This window comes from Rhinolophus hipposideros (genome assembly GCF_964194185.1).
Source record: "Rhinolophus hipposideros genome assembly, chromosome: 11".
Taxonomy (NCBI): Eukaryota; Metazoa; Chordata; class Mammalia; order Chiroptera; family Rhinolophidae; genus Rhinolophus; species Rhinolophus hipposideros.
In genome coordinates this window covers 36437968-36459533 of record NC_138057.1, presented here as the reverse complement: position 1 = coordinate 36459533, position 21566 = coordinate 36437968, and the positions used below count along the sequence as shown (strand labels likewise).

At 39.6% G+C, this 21566-nt stretch overlaps 2 protein-coding genes across 3 annotated transcripts in view; one reads left to right on the top strand and one right to left on the bottom strand.

Annotated features, from left to right (window-relative positions):
- Window positions 1-1744: 1744 nt before the first annotated feature.
- On the bottom strand, window positions 1745-8820 carry LOC308504901 (four and a half LIM domains protein 1-like; the record flags this gene model as incomplete). 2 transcript variants are annotated; one of them, XM_081066406.1, is made up of 2 exons in its annotated part: window positions 1745-4982; window positions 8721-8820. In XM_081066406.1, one exon carries the CDS (start codon window positions 4729-4731, stop codon window positions 3889-3891), a length of 843 nt encoding a protein of 280 aa, XP_080922532.1. In that variant the 3' UTR covers window positions 1745-3888. The 2 variants fall into 2 exon arrangements, with proteins under 2 accessions (XP_080922532.1, XP_080922533.1); XM_081066407.1 differs by lacking the exon at window positions 8721-8820 and having other exon boundaries at window positions 3836-4056; window positions 4241-4731.
- Window positions 8821-8855: 35 nt separating this feature from the next.
- The window catches only part of PTAR1 (protein prenyltransferase alpha subunit repeat containing 1), a 41596-nt gene continuing 28885 nt past the window's right edge, over window positions 8856-21566 (top strand). Inside the window, exons 1-2 of the mRNA XM_081067517.1 lie at window positions 8856-9069; window positions 17638-17807. Of these exons, the coding sequence (XP_080923643.1) occupies window positions 8984-9069; window positions 17638-17807 (256 nt within the window). The 5' untranslated portion in view covers window positions 8856-8983. The remainder of the gene's footprint in view (window positions 9070-17637; window positions 17808-21566) is intronic.

Sequence of the window (21566 nt, the reverse complement as noted above, 5' to 3'; positions counted from 1 at the left end):
GCAAAGATTAAAGACAAAGAGAGAATCCTAAAAGCAGCAAGAGAAAGACAACAAGGAAGCTCCTATAAGACTATCTACTAATTTCTCAACAGAAACTTTTCAGGCCAGAAGGGAGTGGCAGAAAATATTCAAAGTGATGAAAAACAAAGGCCTAAAACCAAGATTATTCTGCCCAGCAAGGCTATCATTAAAATTGAAGGAGAGATAAAGAGTTTCCCAGACAAGAAAAAGCTATGAGAATTCATTACCACCAAGACAGTAGTACAACAAATGTTAAAAGAACTTCTTTAAGCAGCAGAAAGGAGAAAACAAACAAATGACGATCAAAAATATGAATAATAAAATGGCAATAACTATGTACCTATTAATAATCACTTTAAATGTAAATGGATTAAACACTCCAATCAAAAGACATAGGGTAGCTGAATGGATAAGAAAACAAGACCCACACATGTGTTGTCTACAAGAGACCCACCTCAGATCGAAAGACACACACAAACTGAAAGTAAAGGGATGGAAAAAGATATGTCCTGCAAACAGAAATGAGAAAAAAAAGCTGGGGTAGGAATACTTCTATTGGACAAAATAGACTTCAAAATAAAGAGACAAAGAAGGACATTACATAATAATAAAGGGAGCAATCCAACAAGAGGACATCACCCTAGTAAACACTGATTCACCCAACATAGGAGAACCTAAACATATAAAGCAAATATTGACTGACATAAAGGCAAAGATCAACAGTAACACAATCATAGTAGGGGACTTTAACACCCCACTGACACTGACAGATCTTCCAGACAGAAAATCACCATGGAAATAGCGGCCTTAAATAACACTTAGACCAGATGAATTTAATTGATATATTTACAGCATTTCACCCCAAAGCAGCAGAATATACATTCTGCTCAAGTACACATGGAACATTTTCCAAGATAGACCAGCTGTTAGCCACAAAATGAGTCTCAATAAATTTAAGAAGACTGAAATCATATCAAGCGTCTTCTCTGACCACAGTGGTATGAAATTAGAAATCAATTACAAGGATAAAACAGAAAATCACACAAACACCTGGAGACTAAATAACATGCTATTAAATAATAAATGGGTCAACAATGAGATCAAGGAAGAAATCAAAGATACCTTGAGGCAAACGAAAATCAAAACACAGTGACCCCAAATCTATAGGACACAGTAAAAGTAGTCTTCAGATGGAAATTCATAGCAATGCAAGCGTACCTAAGGAAACAAGAAAAAATTAAAATCAACAGTCTAATTTTACACCTAAGCGAACTGGAAAAAGAACAACAAACAAAGTCCGAAGTGAGTACAAGAAAGGAAATAATAAAGATCAGAACAGAAATAAACAAAATAGAGACTAAAAAAAAAAACAATGTAAAAGATCAATGAAACCAAGAGCTGATTTTTCAAAATGATAAACAAAACTGAAAAACCTTTAACCAGACTCAAGAAAAAAAAAAAAAGGACCCAAGTAAATAAAATCAGGAATGAAAAAGGAGAAACGTAAACAGACACCACAGAAATACAAAGATATTTAAGAAAATACTACAAACAACTACACACCAACAAACTGGACAATCTGGAAGAAATGGATAAATTCCTAAGAGAGTACAATCTTCCAAGGCTGAATGAAGAAGAAACAAAAATCTGAAGAGATTGATTGCTACCAATAAAATTGAATCAATAATCAACAAGCTCCCAACAAATAAGTCCTGGACCAAATGGCTTCACAGGTGAATTTTACTAAACATTCAAAAAAGAATTAACACTTATTCTCTTCAAACTATTCCAAAATATCCAGGAGGAGGAAAGGCTCCCAAGCTCATTTTACAAGGCCAACATTACCCTGATCCCAAAACCAGACTAAAACATTGCGAAAAAAAAAGAGAACGATAGGCTGATGTCCTTAATGAACATAGATGTAAAAATCCTCAACAAAATATTAGCAAACCAAATTCAGCAATACATTAAAAGATCACACACCATGATCAAGTGGGAGTCATTTCTGGTATGCAAGGTTGGTTCAATATCTGCAAATCAATTAACGTGATACACCACATAAACAAAATGAAAAATAAAAATTATATGGTAATATCAATTGATGTAGAAAAAGCATTTGACAACATCCAACATCCATTTAGGATAAAAAGTCTCAGCAAAGTGGGAATATAGGGAACATATCTCATCATAATAAAGGCCATACATGACAAACCCACAGCTAACATCAGATTCAACAGGGAAAAGCTAAAAGCATTCACCGTAAGAACAGGAACAAGACAAGGATGCCCACTTTCACCACTTTTTTCAATGTAGTACTGGAAGTTCTAGCCACAGCAATCAGACAAGGAAAAGAAATAAAAGGCATCCAAATTGGAAAGGATGTCATGATACTATATATATAGAACCTCAAAGATTCTACCAAAAAACTATTAGAACTGATAAATAAATTTACTAAAATAGCAGGATACAAAATTAATATTCAGAAATCAGTTGTATTTTTATTTATTTATGTGCTGCTTTATTGCTGTAAGGATACACTGAAACATCAGATGATAATAGCTAATGACAAAATGTAGAAATGAGGCATCAGTTTCTGTAACCACGGCTATGAGAATGTTAATATGTATTATCATTACATGTTCACTTTTGATATCGTCTCATTCTACTATGTAATATAACAATGTAGATAGAATACAGTAAGTAGGTGATCCTGCATCTCAGCTAAACACTACATGGAAATCTGGTTCTGCCTGTGAGGATGGTGGCCTCCCAACTCCCCCGGATATCCAGCTAAGCTCTTGATGAACAGTCCTAAGAATCACAAGAGAAGGGACGCGGTGGGCCTCTTTAACACATGGACAAAGAGCAGGCAGCTACTATGTTACAAGGAATTCAACCTGTCACTGTTTGGAAATGTCACATCCGTGCCAATGACAGTCCTGGTACCTGCTCGGCTACCCCTCTAGAGTTTTACGGTTACTTCTGTAGGATGATTTCAAAACTGCAGGAACGATTGAGGGGGCTAAAATGTTTCCATGCAAGTCTCCAAACCCATAAACTATGTTGCTATTAATTAAAACAAAACTATTAATTAAAAAAAAATGAAAAAGGACAGCTGAGTTAGTTTTGTTAAGCTTCCAGAAGTATTGCTGTGACGATGTTCCTCTGAAACAGGCTCGTTTTCTCAGATCTGCCTACTTTCCAAATCACCTGCATGTTCCACGTTTGACAGGAGGAACGTTCAGAAAACATGCCACACTGGGAACGCAAACATTAGTACAGGGAAAAGGTCAGTTTAGAATCACAGCTAAGTTCAAGAGTTATTTTTTCTGGAAATTCTTTTTACTCATTCAAAAGCACAAAAAGAACAGAAGGAAGGTTTTGATGAGAAAGTTAAACCATGCATTTCAGTAAGTTCTCTTTCAGCTCACAGAACAGGGTGAGCAGTGAGTTGGAGCAGCCGCTACAACTCTTGGGTGTCGTGTGACGACACGATGGGTCCCAGCTGAGCCACGAAGGGCACATCAGTAGGGGCTTTATCTCTTAGGCTTCTTGCTCATATTACTAAGCAGCTAAATGGTTAGCACTTTTCTGCTCTATGATAAACATGCAGAAGAGTCAATCTAAGTGTTTTTTTTTAACTGTGGCCATTACGAAATTAATTTTGCCGCAGTTGGTTTTTGCTAAATCCTAATATGATCACTGTGTGCCCTTATTTGAGTAATACTGTAAAATGGGAGAAAAGACAGAGGAGCAACTTCAAAGAGGTGAAAGGCCACTCTTTCCCTATAGTTGTTGCAGGGCAGAGGGCAAGGACACAAAGGACAAGACTCAATTCCATTTTACAGGACAGGAGCCCCTGTCACTTTAGAGCTCTTTGGCACAGTCGGGGCAATACACTTGTTCCTGATGGAAAACAAAGTGCTTGTTGGCCAGGTTCACGGAGCATTTTTGGCAGTGGAAGCAGTAGTCGTGCCAGGATTGTCCTTCATAGGCCACCACACTGGAGCCTTTACCAAACCCCGTGATGGGGTTCTTGCATCCAGCACACTTCTTGGCCACAAAGTTCTTGTAGCAATCCACGCAGTAATACTGGTCCTCCACAGCGGTGAAGCGCTCCCCAGCCAGCTTCTTAGAGCAGGTAACACACACAAAGCACTCGGCATGCCAGGGCTGATCCTGGTAAGTGATTCCTCCAGATGTGATGGCCTGGTTGCACTTCACGCAATGCTTGGCAAATTTGGTCTCGTGGCAAGTCGTGCAGTAGAAGTCCTGCCCTTTAGGGAAGAAGCTTCCAGTCCCGATGACTTCCTTGCAGTTGCTGCAGGTGAAGCAGTCTTTGTGCCAGACGTCGCCCTTGTACGCCACGTTCTGATCTCCTGGCACAAGCGGCTTGAAGCAGCCCTTGCACTTGAGGGATTCCTCCCGCGCGGTGCACTTGTTGCAGAGGATCTTGTCGTCCTTGGCCACAAAGGTCTCATTGGCCAAGGGGTGAAGGCACTTGGAACAGCGAAAGCAGGTTTCGTGCCAGTAGCGGTTCTTGTAGCGCACCTCCTTGCAGTCCGCACTGATGGGCTTGCGGCAGTCCACGCAGGTGTTGGCGCAGAACTTGTCAAAGCACTTCAGGCAGGAGCGGTGGCCATTCTTCTCCACGTACTTCTTCCCCTGCAGGGGCTTCCTGCAGTAGTGGCAGTCAAACTTCTCAGCCATGGTGCCCAGCCGGTACCTGGAGGGACGTCACACTGGATGTGTGGAGAACGGATGTATTCAGCAAGGGCTGGATATGGTTGTCAACTTCCAACGTGCTGCCTGGGGACGCTCGGCAGTGCAGCTGTCCCGGCGGCGGCTGCTGCCTGCACGGAAACCGAGACGCGGCGGTGGCGGTGGCGACGGCGGTGGCGACAGCGGTGGCGGTGGCGGTGGCGGACTGCTCAGTTGTATTTTTACACACCAATAATGAACTATCAGAAAGAGAAATGAAAAACACAATTGCATTTACAATTACATCAAAAACAATAAAATACTTAGTAGTAAATTTAACCAAGGAAGTAAAAGACCTACACTCGGAAAATTATAAGATATCGAAGAGAGAAATTAAAGAAGATACAAATAAACGGAAACATATATGATGTTCACGGATAGGAAGAATCAACATAGTTAAAAGGTCCATACTACCCAAAGCAACATGTAGGTTCAATGCAATCCCTATCAAAATACCAATGACATTTGTCTGAGAACTAGAACAAATAATCCTAAAATTTATATGGAACCATAAAAGACCCAATTAGCCATGGCAATCCTCAGAAATAAGAAGAAGGCAGGAGGTATAAAACTACCTGATACCTAATTATACTACAAGGCTATAGTAATCAAAGCAGCATGGTACTGGCATAAAAACAGACACATAGATCAATGGAACAGAATAGAGAGCCCAGAAATAAATCCATGCCTATATGGTCATTTAATCTATGACATAGGAAGCAAAAATTTACACTGGGGTAAAGACAGTCTATTTAATAAATGGTGCTGGGAAACCTGGACAGATACATGCAAAAAAATGAAACTGAACCAGCTTCTTACATCATATACAAGAAGAAACTCAAAATGGATTAAAGACTTAAATCATAAAACTCCTACAAGGAAACATAGGAAGTAAACTCTCAGACATTACCCTTAGTAGTATTTTTACTGATTTTTCCTCTTGAGCAAGGAAACAAAAGAAAAAAGAAAAAAATGGAACTACATCAAACAAAAGTATGTTTTCACAGCAAAGGAAGCCTTCAACAAAACAAAAAGATATCCTACTGAATGGGAGAAGATATATGCCAATGATATAGCTGATAAGGGGTTAATATCCAAAATGTATGACTCATACAACTCAGCACTGAAAACCAAACAATCCAATTAAAAAATGGGCAGAGGACATGAAGAGACATTTCTCCAAAGAGGACATAGAGATGGCCAACAGACATATGAAAAGATGCTCAATGTCACTAATCATTAGAGAAACGCAAATAAAAACCACAATGAGATAGCACCTCATACCTATCAGAATGGCCATCATCAAGAAATTAACAAACAACAAGTGCTGGCGAGGATGTGGGGAAAAGGGAACTCTGTGCACTGTTGGTGGGATTGCAAATTAGTACAGCCACTATGGAAAACATTACGGAGTTTCCTCAAAAAATGAAAAATAGAACTACCTTATGACCCAGCAATTCCATCCCTGGGTATTTATCCAGAGAAATCCGAAACACTAATTTGAAAAAAATATATGCACCCCTGTATTTACTACAGTGCTACTCACAATAGCCAAGATATGGAAACAACAGAAATGTCCATCCATAGACAATTGGATAAAGAAATTGTGCTACATTTACACAATGGAGTATTACTCTGTCATAAAAAAGAATGAAATCTTACCATTTGCAACAACGTGGATGGGCGTAGAGGATTTTATTTGATATATATATGTATATGTGTATATATAGGTATATATATGTATATATGTATAATATGTATAATTAATATATGTGTATGTATACAATTAATCAATATATATATATATAAATTGAGCACTTAATTTTTTAATGGAGGAAATAAGGTATTTTTTGTAGTAATAATCAGTGAGAATGTGTTCAGTACTATTTACACTCTATCTTGCATAATATTACTATGAGAAAATGGACTTCAAATCCAAACGAATGGAGTTAATAAACAATACAACATAATGATATAAGCAGAATAATACCAAGATTAAAACAGATTATAAGGTCATCTCCAACTCTTCACAAATGCCTGTCATTAAAACCTCCTTGGTGTCTTCTTTCCCGCTAGGCCCTCAACACACACATTAGTTTTTATAGTAGAAAGTTTGAAACATCCAGAAGAGTATAAAGAATGTATATTTATAGATCTTAATTATCTCCAGTAATTAATTCTATCATACAGATAATCATTGTTAACAGTTTAGTTTATATCCTCTATATATACCAGGGGTGCCAAAAAATGAACACAAGTGGACACTTGGGGCAACGTTGCTCAAGCAGTTGTTCGCCGTAATCAGAAGTCTCTGGATGTTGATGGTAACCACTTTGAGCACCTCTTGTAATTGCAGAAGTCAAACGTTGACTTGTATTCATCTTTTATTATTGGTATATATTGAGTATCACAATTAAAACAATTTTTTCCTTTCTTAAAATGTGTGTACATTTTTTTGGCACCCTCTCTCTATATCTATTTATCTATCTATACACACACACACACACACACACACACACACACAGGAAGGCCTGAAGTTTGTGAACTTGTTGCAACGATGTTGCTAACCTTTTTTGATATAAGAGGGATTATTCATTATGAATTTGTACCAACTGGACAATTAACCAAGTTTACTATTTGGAAGTGCTGAAAAAGCTGCGTGAAAAAGTTAGACGACCTGAACTTTTTGCCACCAATTCATGGCTCTTGCATCACTACAATGCACCAGCTCACACGGCACTGTCTATGAGGGAGTTTTTAGCCAGTAAACAAATAACTGTATTGGAACACCCTCCCTATTCACCTAATCTGGCCCCCAAAGACTTCTTTCTTCACCCAAAGATAAAGGAAATATTGAAAGGCAGACATTTGGATGGCATTTGAGACATTTTGGGTAATACGATGACGGCTCTGATAGCCATTCCAGTAAGAGTTCCAAAATTTCTTTGAAGGCTGGACTAGGCGCTGGTATCGGTGCATAGCTTCCCAAGGGGAGTACTTCGAAGGTGACCATAGTGATATTCAGCAATGAGGTTTGTAGCACTTTCTCTAGGATGAGTTCATGAACTTAATTGTCAGGTCTCATAGTTCACTCCAAAATTGACAATGTTCAAAGGACAGCAACCATTATGCAAAACAAAGTACAAGTGTCCCTCTGTATTGGTGGGGGATTGGTTCCATGACCCTGACAGATACCAAAATCAATTGATGCTCAAGTTTCATAAAAATGGCATAGTATTTGCATATAACTCACATCATCCTATACACTTTAAATAGCGCAAATACTCTAAATAGCTGTTACATTGTACTGTTTAGGGAGTAACAAGAAAAGTCTGTACATGTTCAGTACAAAGAGGCAACCATCCTGGGCCTAAATACATAATACACATCAGCAACAAGGTAACTTTCTCCCCAAATACTTTCTCTGCAGGGTTGGTTCATTCTGGTTGGTGGAATCAGTGGCAGTTATGAAGGGCCCACCACACATTCCAAGTGGAAAATCTAAAAAAAAATTTCTGTACTGTACTTTTATATCCTATATCCAGGTGGCAAATAACATTTCCTCCTTTCCTAGTTCTTCCTTTAACGCATTAAATTGGCAGGCGGGACAAAAGGAAGTCACCAACGCGGTCCAATTGGGAGCGTCTCTGGACGTCCTCATCCCTACAGCTGGGAAAGTAAAGCAAACAACTCTCTACACGCCACAGGACTGACTGTTTACGAAAACAAACTCTCAGTGAAACTTTCCGAATCCAGGGACTTTCAGGGACCTGCCTGGTTCTTGGGACAGCTAAGCCCTGGGGTGGGGGGGTATCAGACCAGTCTCTGGCTCCGGGGGAGTGAGTTGAGGACCCCTTGTTCCTCGGCTCCGAGGGGACTAGACATTAAAATGCGTAAAACAGCGACAACGTGTAACTTTGCGATTGACCCTGCAGTACCTTCCCGGACGTTTACGCACTCGGCTAGGGGCCACGAGAGTCGAGAGTCGGGGACCAACCAGGCGGCCCAGCCCCGGCAGACGCCACGCCCCCTGCCCCCAGCGGGTTGACCCGGAAGTGCTCGGCGGCGGCCGCGGCGGCGGGGGAGTGGGCCGAGGCGGGAGCGCGGCCTTCCCGGCGCACACGCGCGCGCTCCCCGCGGCCCCCCCGCCGGCTGCGCGGCGCTCTCCCGGAGGCGCGCCCGAGCCGCCGCCGCCGCCAACATGGCCGAGACGAGCGAAGAGGTGGCGGTGCTGGTACAGCGGGTGGTGAAGGACATCACCAACGCCTTCAGGAGGAACCCGCACATGTGAGTTGCGCGCAGGCGGTGCCCCCGCCTCCGCCGCCTCCGGGGGTCGTCGGGAGCGGGCCGGGACCGGGCCGAGCCCCGAGCCGACCTCGGGCGGCGGCGAGAGGACGGCAGCTCCCGGCCCGCGTGCGCCTCCTAAGAGGGGACAGAGCGAGGTCGCGGCGGGACCGTCGTCGGCCTCCGCCGGGCCCATTTCCGCTAGTGGAGCGCGCTGGCCGGCGAGTGCCCAGAAGTGACCCCGGCACAGCAGGACGGAGCGAGTGTGTGGCGCGCTCCCTCCCACCCCTTTCCCAGGAGTTCAGGAAACTCGGAAGACTTCCTCCGTGTGCCCACATCCCACATCCCCGGGAGGCACACGGGCACGCTCGCGACGTGGGTCTGTGCGCTTTGGAAAGGCAGCTCGTTCGGGGTTGGTCCCGGACGTCGGGGAGTGGGCTGCCCGGCCGTCTTATTCTCGACCGGCCGACCACCCCCCTTTTAGTAACCGAGCGTGGGGTGAGGCTGCTTTTGATTCTCACTTCGCTTCCCCCAGATGGTAGAGAGGCTCCGAGGAAACAGTCTGTTTTGAAGGTGAGCAGCGTTCCCAACAGTGTAGCTTCTGTCGGCTGATGGATCGAGGAGCGGACACCTCGACACTTTTTAGCATTAGCTGATACTTAGTTACAAGGAGCAAGCATGTTAACTTTTTATTTTATCCAAACATTGCCGCCCTCGTTAAGCAGAGCCCCACAGTGCGGACGTGTATCTTTCCCCCCTTCCTTTCCATATTACGTGGGGTCCTCTGGGAAGACACTGTATTACTTCTGACACTTCTGCTTTTAAGTAGCAAGTAAAACACGAAGCTCTCGAAGGAGAGAGATTATCTACAACGTTATACAAAAGAGTTAGGAAGAAGCAAGAGTGTCGCTCTTTTCCCATCCCTCCTCCTCCCAAAAGAAAGACGCTTGCACTCCACTTGTACGTTATTTTCACTTTAATTGTTTATGGAGTTTATTTGTAATATTTTATTCTTTAAACTGGCACACGGGAATTAACTCTTTGTAAGCGTTCTTAACCTCTTAGGCTTTTCTGCCTAAAAGAGGTGCCAAACCGACATCTAGATGAAGTGTTCTTTTCCTTCACTGTGATGCTTATCAAAGAATTTAGAAGCCTTCGGATGTCATTTTGCCCTGGTGGCACACAGTTGGAGACCTGCAACTGTGCCTCATTAAAAACAAAACACTAGTGGCCTCAAAACACACCTGCCTCCTCTGACAACATCCACTTCCTTTCCCCTTGTGCCTGCTGCCGTTTTCAAAATGAATGTTTGGAATGATTTCCTGGCAGTAACCATAGTGAGTACCAGGCCTTCTAAAGAATGCTTTGATGTCTTGTATATCAGCCTTTCAATCCCTTTTTGAGAATGAGAGCTTTAGTGCAAAGAAGAGACATCTTCCAAAAAAAAAAAAAAATAGTTGAATAAATGAAGGGCTATTTTCTCATCAGTGATGTTATTTTTCTTGAAGAAATCATAGCAGCTGTTAGAAGTCCGATAAGTACTGTTATCACCTTAGTTTCTCCTCTTTGAGGTAGGTTAGGAAAGCATCAGTATTTTATATATGAGGAAACAGATTGAGTGTTCATTGGTTTGGCAGGTTGACACAGGGCTGTTTGGAACACTTCCCGGTTCTTCTGGATCACATTTATTGTAACTCATAACGGATTTTGATACCTTCCTTAATCATATTTTTATGGTGAAATCTCATTAATGTGCGCTCTATCAATGCAGAATTTATAATTATTTTAAGCATTTGGGTCATTCAAGATTTAAAAGTATGAAATAAGATGGGCATTTGAAATGACATGTGATATAGGTCTGAAAAATTAGGTAGCTTAACCTATTGCTTAATAATAGCCTTCAGTTATCTTTTAATACATATTTCCGATAGTAACAATATCTTCAGTAATATTACTATACGTCTTTTAAAATGTCTTATAATTTGAACTTTTCAAAATTGCCCATACTTTTCTCCCAATCTAGCTACTTTTTCCAAAATAAAGAGGCTATATTTCTAGTTAAAAGGAAAAAAAAAAATCATTTACCTAAGTTAGTACCTAATTGCACTTTTCAGTATTAAAAAAAAAAAAATTCATTCTTTACTTTTTGTTTTCCTTTCCACCCCCCAAACACAAGATAGATTGTAATTTTATTAGCCAACATCTCCATGAAACATGCTGACTTTGTAGAAATATCTAGCTAGGAAGTGTTGAAGATACAGTGGATGTTGGTACTCGTAGGTGTGGATAGGTTACCTTCTCTCGGCCTCAGTTTTCTCTTGATCTAACGAGGCTGATAAGAACCCAGGAAAACCACCTCACACGGTGTCTGGCACTTAAGTTGTCACTAGGTAAATATTAGGCTTAAGCTGCCTTCGTGTTCTTCAGGAAGTATAATGGTGACTGATGAATGTGAAGCACTCTATGCACTGAAAAATACCATAGAAATGTTGTTTGTGTGGTTGACTTTTATTAGAGACGATTGGAAGAACGACCAAAGGCTTGACCCAGGGTCTGGCATTAGCTTAATGTATAGCCCCTGTACTAATGTGGAAGACAACTGTTTACAGTGGAATTAGGGTCATGTCGAAGTTCTCCAGCAAGTTATTTTTTATTACTCTTTTAAATAGTTATTGAACTTGCACTGTTTATGAGGTGCTGTAGGTTCCATCTTCATAGTGGAATAGGAAGAAGTATAAAGTACAGTTCTACTCAAGGCACTCACTGGAATATCCATGATGTTGGAAATAGTCTGTATCTGTGCTGTCCAGTGTAGTATTACTAGCCGTATGTGGCTATGGAGTGCTTGACATGTGGCTAATGTGAACGAGGAGCTGAATTTTAAATATTGCTTAATCTTAATTGATTTGTACATAAAGGCCGCATGTGCCTAGTGACTGGTGTGTCACTACAATGCAGGTCTGGGTGGACACCGAAGACCTACCTGCAGGAACAGTAAATTAACCCTGCAAAGTGTTGAATGATTAAGGTTAGACTACCAGTATGGTGAGCAAGTACTATGTGAGTCTGTGAGAAGTGGAAGGGAGGCTGGGTATATCTTGACCAAGGCCCTTAAGGGAGATGGTGGGTTTTGCGCTGAACTTTGAAGGCTAGATAGGATTTACAGTCCCCGGGAGCCAGAGACCGCCACAGGGAACAGTAAATTAACCCAAAATAGCAAAATGTGATTGAAAAGATACAGTAGGGCCGGATTATGGAAGTCCTTGACTGTCTAGTTTAACTTCTTTCATTCCATGCACTCATTCAGCAAAAGAGTACTAATATTTGGCAGATACAATGCTAGTCTCTAGGTCTACAGGACTAAGTGGGCTGTAAATTAGTGAATACACCACACATGGTCCCTGCCCTAATGGAACTTTAAACAGATCAACACACCGATTATGAAAAGAGCTCCAAAGGATAAGAAGAATACTTTGAAAGAATAATAACAGAGGCCTCAATTAGATTAGAAAGTCAATATAGTTGTTTTTGAGAAAATAACAGATTGAGACATGAGGGATGGATGAAAGTTAGCTCAGGGAAAATATACTTCCTAGTAGTGGGTAGGTCTCAATGAAAATTTCTGAGTAAAGGATTAGTAATGAAAGGCAGTTTTAGATTGTCTGCAAGTTGAAGAATCAGACACTATAGTCTTGTGTTACACTTAATTTTTATCTATTTATTTAAACAATTGTATTGTTGTCAAAGTTTGGGTTTGGAGTCTGACAGTCCTGGGTTTGAGTCTTGGCTTGTCATTTACTAGCTGGGCAGACTCAGACAAGAGTCTTTCCTCATTTTTAAAACGGGGTTAAAATTCCTACTTTAATAAGATTGTTGTGCAGAATAAATGAAATGTGTGTGTAAAATCTAACACAAAATATAACATACAATAAACAGTAGTAATTTATGTAGCATTTTCTAAATAAGCTGAGTGGTATAATTTCAGTGATACACAGTTAGTCTTTAGAATTGGGAAAGCCTCTGGGGGCTCTGAAATACCATAATCACCAATAAAGTTTTAATTATCAATATGCAAGAGTCAGTTCCTATTAGAACATTTGCTATCTTTCCTTTTTGGTCATTCTGGAAAAAATTCCCGTTTGAAGAGAAACAAAAATAAAATAACTATTAGATTTAAAAGACTTGTACCATTTCCTGAATCCTTGGGCTGTTTTCTTTTAGTCGCTCCACTTTGCAGGGTTCAGGTTTTAGTATTTGGGGGCCATCCTTCCCTCCCAGAAGGCAAGCTGGTTAATATTTTGTGAATAATAAGTGGGCCTGTTCTAGCTGACAATGTTTCTGAAAAGTACAGTGGAGAAACTGTCTAAACATGAGGAACAAAATCAGAATTAGTGGTATCTGAACTTTGAACTTCATCTGGAAGCCAGTGGATCCCACTGTGAAGTGAAGCACTCAAGAGAGAGGTATTGGGGCCGGCCTGGTGGCTCAGGGTCCAGGGGGTGGTGGGCTGCGCCTCCTGCAACTCAGATGGAAAGGACAACAACTTGACTTGGAAAAAGTCCTGGAAGTACACACTGTTCCCCAATAAAGTCCTGTTCCCCTCCCCCCCCCAAAAAAAGAGAGAGATGTGTTATGCTGTGTATGATCTTTTTAAGTAAAAATGTTTCTATTCCTTTGAAGCAGCCTTGAAGGTAACCTTAAAAAGTGAGCATTGTGGTATGTATCTCTTTGAAAAGATTAGAACTTGATCGTTATCCCAAATCTTCATCTCTTTCAAAATCCTATGACCTTGGTAATACAGGTATTTACTTGAATATCTTTAAATACCAGGAATCTCAATTTCCAGAAACCTGAAAATATAAAAGAATGGAATTTGATGGTAGTGAAGGAGTCAGAAGTTTCTAAGACTATTTTACGTGAAAATAAGTGGAGATGTATTTGATATTTATAACACATTCATTGCAACCATTAAAAATATATAAAATTAATAGAAAAATGGTTAATGTGAATTGTTTGTTTTTGTTGTTTTTTTTAAAAAGGATTATAAAGGAGTATGTCCAACATAATCCCACTTTTGTAAAATATTTAGAAAAAAAAGGATGCAATCCGAAATATAATAGTGGTAGAGGGATGATAGATGACTTTTAGTTTGTTTTTTTTCCCAGAGTTTTCCAACTTTTCTTGAGTATGAAATTAAAATTTAAATACCAGAAGTCTAGAAATAATTAATCTAAATGCTGCTGACTTTCACTGATGTCTTTATCTTCACTCTAGCTTCAAGGGTTTGGGGCTGAGTATTAGAAGGACCAGATTTTTAATTTAGCCACTGGCAATGTGACCTTGGGTAATCCTGTGGACCTTATTGGACCTCAGTTTCCTTATTTGATATAATATGAGAGACTGGAGAAATGAGGTCCCTTCCAATTTTAAAATGATTCTGGAACCCTAAATTGTCTGGGAAAAAAAGTGGACTGTGACCTAAGGGACTAGGCAGAGAAGTCTGAAGTCAAGCGCACTGTTACTGGGAAGCTTACTGACCTACCTATCTTTATAAAGTGCAGGGATATTTTTAGGAAGCAGTAAAGCAGTGTGTCTTAGGGTCAGATAACTTGATAAATGCTTAACATTCTTTGCCTCAGCTTCTCATTATCTGTTAAACAAAGAACTTTTCTGCTTGACCTCAGGCTGTTCACTGAATTAATAATGACATCATTTTTGCTTGGCACTTCTTAGCTTACCACATTCTCTACATTGTATTATTTGCTTTTCATATAGACAGGGAAGGCATCATTATTTCTGTATTTCAGGTGAGCATACTGATGGCAACTGACTTGCCAAAATCACATTGACTGTTGGTGGTAGAATGGAAATGAACAGGAACCTGGACCTTGCTTTCCATCCCGTATACGACTGTTTTCATTCTTACATGAGAATAGCTGCCAGGTTTCTTAGTCATAAAATTTGAAAGCTGGATTAGACCACGTGGCTCATTGCTTTTATTTAGAGACATAATGCGATTCCACCATTTTAGAAATGAGGTCTATAGAGGCCAAGTGACATGATCTGCACATTGACAGAGCTAGGACTTGGACCCACTGCATTAGCAAGAAATCAGAGGCAATGTTCTTTCGCAGAGTCAAGGAGCAATATTATTAATTATTCATTTGAATATTACCACTGAATAATTTAGTTGAATATTGCACCGAAGTGCACGGACCATCAGTCTTTCAGTAGCAATTATTGAGCAACTGCTATATCCAAAGCATTCTTGTGTTTTTAATTATTTCTGGGAAGAATGGTAGCCAACTAAAGTAATGTGGTTTTTTTTGTATGTGTGCAGATGGCTCTGTTCTGTCATTTAGGTAGTAAATTATTAGTTGGGCATTTTATTTTTGGTTTAAATAGTAAGCAAGGCTGGTTGTTACATTGTGAATTTTCACTTATAACACCCTCTCACCCTCCTCCAAAAGAAACCAAACTATACCCAGAAACTAGGATTCTTTTATTCTTGTTACTGTAGCATTCATGTTATTGACTTTTGCAGTTCTTTAAAGTGTTGTAAGTGGTTATTAGACCCAGAAAACAAACTTTTCTTGAAATAATTGCACTGAGGTTTTTACTTATCAGAAATTCCAACATATATTAGTCAGGTGTAGATCTAGGTGTGGCTGGTTTTCCTATCATCAAATACAAATGCAAAAACATATTTTTAAATATGTCCTGGGCATTGGCTTCAGATGCTCTCTCAGCATTGGCTTATTTTTCCTACCGAACTTTTTTGCATTATAGAATGGCAAAATGATAACATTTTATTATAGATAATGACAGGACTTCCCAGCAAAACTGTCAGCTCTGTGAAGTCTGTTTTATTTATTTTTGTATTTGCAGAACCTAATGCAGAACCCAGTACATTGTAGTAGTACTCATAAGCTGTTTAGATAGTACTGACATGGTGTATGGAAACACCTCTGAATGAACTGAGCCCGTTGTCAGGACAAAAAGCCTTAGGTCAGTCTCAGAATTTACTTGTGAGTTAAATTAGCTTGAAAGAACGGTTAGTGACTTGCAACTCCTAGATTACTCTTGTTTATTGAGAGAGATATATATCTCTATGTCACTAATGAAGTGATCAGTAGGCAGGTTACCTTTGAGCTATCCAGTTTATAGAGTTTCCAGGAAGGATTTTTAGTTCCACAGCCTCCCACCAATTTGTGTTGGTGGCCTAACAAAAAAAAGAGGACATTTCTTATAACCTGTAATTGGACACGTTTTTTTCCTCTTTTCACCTGTCAAACTACTGTCTTCTTGGCAGGGGTATCCCAGGGACATAATAGATAATGTCACACCCAAGCTCTGAAAACCCGTTCTTTTTAAAAACACATTTAAAAAAATCTGTTTAGACACTCTAAAAGTATTGTTATTTATGTCAACTGTTCTCATTAAAAGGTTTCTTGTTAGCTATTCGTTAATTAAGGGAAGGACATACTATTTGAGAAAATGCTTCATGCAGGCAAGAATTATAACTTCTTTATAGTTGAAAGGCGTGTGTGCAGGTTTTGCAAAAACATTTTATGTTTACTGGTTCATTTACTACGTAAGTCAACTGCCCTGCATATTGTTTATTAAATGTCGGGCTGTAACATAAATTTTCAACTTAAGTTGAGGTGGATTGAAGGATATAGATGCCTTAGATGAAAATGTTCAAAATATGAAATGCATTTTGTGTTTTAACAACATTAGTTGTTTTGTTTTAATTCAGTTAAATATAAAGGATTATAAAGAAGAAAACATGGCCCGCAATCTCAACTACAAGATAACTTTTGTTGATAATTTGTTTCCATTCCACATATATTTCTTATCAGGAAGCATAAATATAGTTGTTGACATTTTTTAGAAATAGAAATAATACATACAAGTGATTAGTAAATTTAAACTGTATAAAATAAAATCCATCCTTTCCCCAGAAGTTTTTTGGTATCCTTCTGAGAAATTTTTTAATACATCTACATATCTTTCTTTTTAATTATTAAAAAAAGGCTTTTTGCTGTGCACCGGCATTTTGCTTTTTGTTTGTTTCGCATATCTTGGCATACTTTTCACACCGGCATATACAGATCTACCTCATTTTTTTAAACCTCTGTCATGTGGATAAGCCATATTTATTTTACCAGTCCTCTATTGATACACATTTAGATTATTTCCATTTTTGAAGTGTTACAGTAAATATGCTTCATGTATTTTGGTATAGGACAATTTCTGAGCAGTGGAATGGCTGCGTCAAAGAGTATGTGTGTTCAAAATTTTGAAAGACATTTTCAAATTTCCATCTGAAGAGTAGACTGATTTTCATTCCTGTCAGCAAGGAGTACAGCGTACTAATTTTTCTATAATGTTAGTATTTTTAGAAACTGGTGATTTTTAAAAAAAATTTCTACCAAGCCAGTAAGTGAGTTAAATAATATTTTTAAGAAAGGAAAATAAGTGAATTAAAAAAAAAATACTGTAGGATTGAAAACATTTTAAAGGCTAGTATTCTTATCTTTCATTCTTTTTTATGTTTTACATATTAAGAGATGAAATTGGCCTGATCCCATGTCCTGAAGCTAGGTATAACCGGAGTCCCATAGTCCTGGTTGAAAACAAACTTGGTGTGGAGAGCTGGTGTGTCAAGTTCCTTTTACCGTATGTCCACAACAAGCTCCTTTTGTACAGAATGAGAAAGCAGTGGCTGAACAAAGATGGTAAGTATGAATTCTGTCCTTCGTTTTTTAGAATCAGCATGGAATATAGTGGGAAGAACCCTCTCTGGGTGTTCACATTCCCAGATTCTAGTTCTGGCTCTCATTCACTGCCTGGGTGGTGCTTACTCTGTCAAGCAGGAATTTGGACTTATCAGTAGTTTTCAAATTTTGTATCCAGAGTGATTCTGTGGTGCCTCACGCAGGGTGCCAGGCCACCTACTACAGCCTAAGCAGTAAATCAGAGTAATTCTGATATTTATCTTTTTACAGATTGGGGTCATTTATAAAACTATTTGAAGAAGACGTCCTATGGCTAAAAAAAAAAAAAAAAAAAAAAAGTTTGAAAATAACTGACCAGGACTGTAGTTGCTGCAAGCTCAGATTCTCTGGTTTCTAATCCGTTAGTACTTTATGAGCAATAGAAATCATTTTAGTAGCAGTCCAAGTGAGATAATGGAGGCATGGTGGTGGTAGTTACACTGTGAACCAGCTCGGCGATTTGTGAAGGTGTTGTTGCACTGTGAATCCCAACTGAGCTCTACCCCTCTGTGTCCTGTTCCTGTGCAGTTATGAGCAAAAGGAAACCATCCCAGCATGAGACCTGAGGTCTCACTTTTTCCAAGACCACGTTCTTGACTGTTCTTGTAAAAAGCTCCTGCCCCTTCCCACATCTAGCACTTCAAAAGTGCTTAGTATGCCTGGTGGCTAATTTTGAGTAAGAACTTTGTTTCCTAGAGAATTTAATTAACAGTTTGGTAACCATTACCAAGGGCCTACTCATAGCAAAAGCTGTTTTAAGTACTGTAGGGGATAAAAAGATGAATAATACATTTCTCTTTACTCAAGAAGCTTACAGTTGAGTGAAAAACAATGTCTTTGTGGAGTGTTTCCAAACGAATGACATAGCCATTTCCTTACATTCCTCTCAGCTTTGTCCTTAATATAGTGTCGTAATAGGTTAATAGCACTTATCCCTATTTATTTATTTATTTATTTATTTAATTATTTTTTTCTTTTCCCTATATAGACTCCCAGAAAAGTCTGATTTGAAGATTTAATGTGTGAAATAGTTTGTATTTTCTGTGTTTCATTCATTTAATCGTCTGATGTGTATATATCTTAATTTAAAAAGCTACGCCGAAGTTTATGGCATAGTTTAAGTTTGTGGCATTAACTTAAACGTGTAAGTTTAGGCATAAACTTGAAAGTAAGGGTATTTATCTGTTGTTAGACACTCTTTTGTTCTTCATTCTATCACTCTGTAATAGTTTTCGGTAACATTAAGGGACAGAGTAATACTATATTTGTCCATCAGATTAATTTTTGCCAAACAGGTGTATGGTGTGTGCTGTGGTGCACAGAAATGTATGGAGCCAACAGATAACTAATCCTGGGAGAGGAGACAGTGGTGCTCTTGTAGAGAGGAAACTACATTTTAAAACATCAAAGGCTAATTTTGTTTCAAATCAGTATTTTTTGCCCATTCATGTGCTAGCCCAGCCCTCCTTCCAGCAGCCTTCCAAGTCCCTCTGTCCATTTCCCTCTTTCTTGTATTTCTGGACACTGCCCATTGGCATTGCTAAATCTCCTCATCGTGTAGCCAGTCTCTGTAGGCCCAGGAGGACCTGGGCGGATCAAATAGTTAATAAGCTCACTCACATGAATAGCTGGCATCTAAACTCTGAATTCTGATGCCTCTGTGCATGTGTACAGAAACAACTTGATTTTATCCGAACCTGTACTCGAACCTGTACTCGCATGCAAGCAATTTTCCATTTTACTTGTTTGGTGGGTGGGGACAGCATAGGTCAGCATGGTTGTCACTTAAAACTCAAGTTGTACGAGATCACGTTATTAGTAAAAATATGGAAGTGAATTTCTGATTCAACAGAAAAAGATGCCTAAAAATCCTGACTAACATAAAAGTAGTCAGCCAAACTTGTGAACTGAAGCTACTAGAACACGGGTGAATCCTGCTAAGAAAAAAAAGTAAAAAATATGTGGAAAAAAGCAGTTATTTCATGAAAATGCTGTACCTTTAAAACTGGTTTTGTAGAAAATATCTGTACAAGAAGAGCCAAGTAAAGAACAATTTAAGAACAGTTTCAGAAATGTCAGTGTCTCTATGATTAAGCATGTCAAAATCCTAGGCACCCCCAAGAGTGTATTCCGTAACTGAAGGTGACCTTTGTTCTTGGGATAAATTGTTTTTTTCTTTTTAACCAAACAATTCATGCTTTCATTCATCTGCTGAATTCCTTACATGTTTGGAAAGCATCTGTACGTATTAGTCAGGGTTCTCCAGATAAACAACCAGCAGAAAACTTTATAAGTACATAAATATATAAAAGGCGATTATGACACATTGGCTTGCCTGATTATGGAGGCTGAGAAGGCCCACGATCTGCTTTCCTCAGGCTGGGGCCCAGGAAAGCCAGTGATAGGATTTAGTTTGAGTCCAAAGCCAGAGAAGATGAGATGTCCCCACTCAAGTAGACCGGCAGGAAGCTAAAAAGGGGCGAATTCCTCCTTCCTTCTCTTGTTCTTATTCAGGCCCTTACCAGGGTGGATGATGCGCCTCTGCATTGGGGAGGGCAATCTGCTTTCCCCATGCCAATCTCATCTGGACGCACCCTCACAGACACATTCAGAAATCAGGATTAAAAATGTTTCATCTGGGCACCCTGCAGCCAATCAAGTGTAACCGTGGTTTAACTAAAACTAATCATCACAGCATCTCTGATGAATTACTTAGAGACTGGTATTTTTTACAAGTTCGATGCCGTAATGGCCATATTTGGTTTGGGAGAGGAATGATACTGTAATTCCTATTTTTTGAGAAATCAATGACAAAAAGAGAAGCCCACAGCATTGGAGTCCTGACTGGGCAGAGCTCTGCCCTGCACAGTGTATGATGTGCCCTTATTGACTGTCTCTACGTGTGCTCTTCCATCACCTTCTTTTTTCCTCCCTCTTTTTCACAAGTTCTGCTCCGTAACTGAGCTCTCGCTTTAAAAACCATCTTCAGCTCTCTATTTCTTATTTCTCATCTGGACAAAATCATTACCTCATAACAGGTCTCCACCATTTTCAGTTTCTTCTGTAATCTGTGTCCATCATGCCACTAGCCACTTGTCTCAAACAGTACTTCCCAGAAACACAGTTTGAGAGATGCTTTTCTGAAATACATATCCACTCATCTTATTTCATAATGCCTGCAGGGTCATGGTAGAGTTGGCATGACATTTAAGGGTTTTCATAATCTGTCCCAGCCTACATGACCAGCCTTTTCCTTTACTTCAAATTCACCATCAGAGGTTGGAGATTCTCAGCCCCCAGACTGAAGACAGCCCCCAGATATATTTTGTTTTGGCTTGTATAATGTTTTTAAAATTGTTTTTAATTAGTTGGATAAACATTTACAATCAGGGTGAACATTTAAAATTAAGATAGAAATCTGGATTTCTGTCTTCACTTGAAAAGTCAGAAACCATGGGTGCATACGTTTGTGCATGGCAGCGACTGGCCGGGGCTCACAGCTCCTGCTTTTCCTGACTGGGCAAGCCTGTTCCAGTTGACCACAACCTCCTCATGTCCTTCAGACACTGAGTATCATCAGGTTTGCTTGGATATGTTTTGACATTCATTTGAAATACACTGTTCTATTCTTGGACTTTGCTGTGTCCCAGTGCCGGGGTTCCGTGCCTTTGCCGAGGCCACGCTCATGTCTTACTTTGTCACCACTGTTGTGGTTGCCAG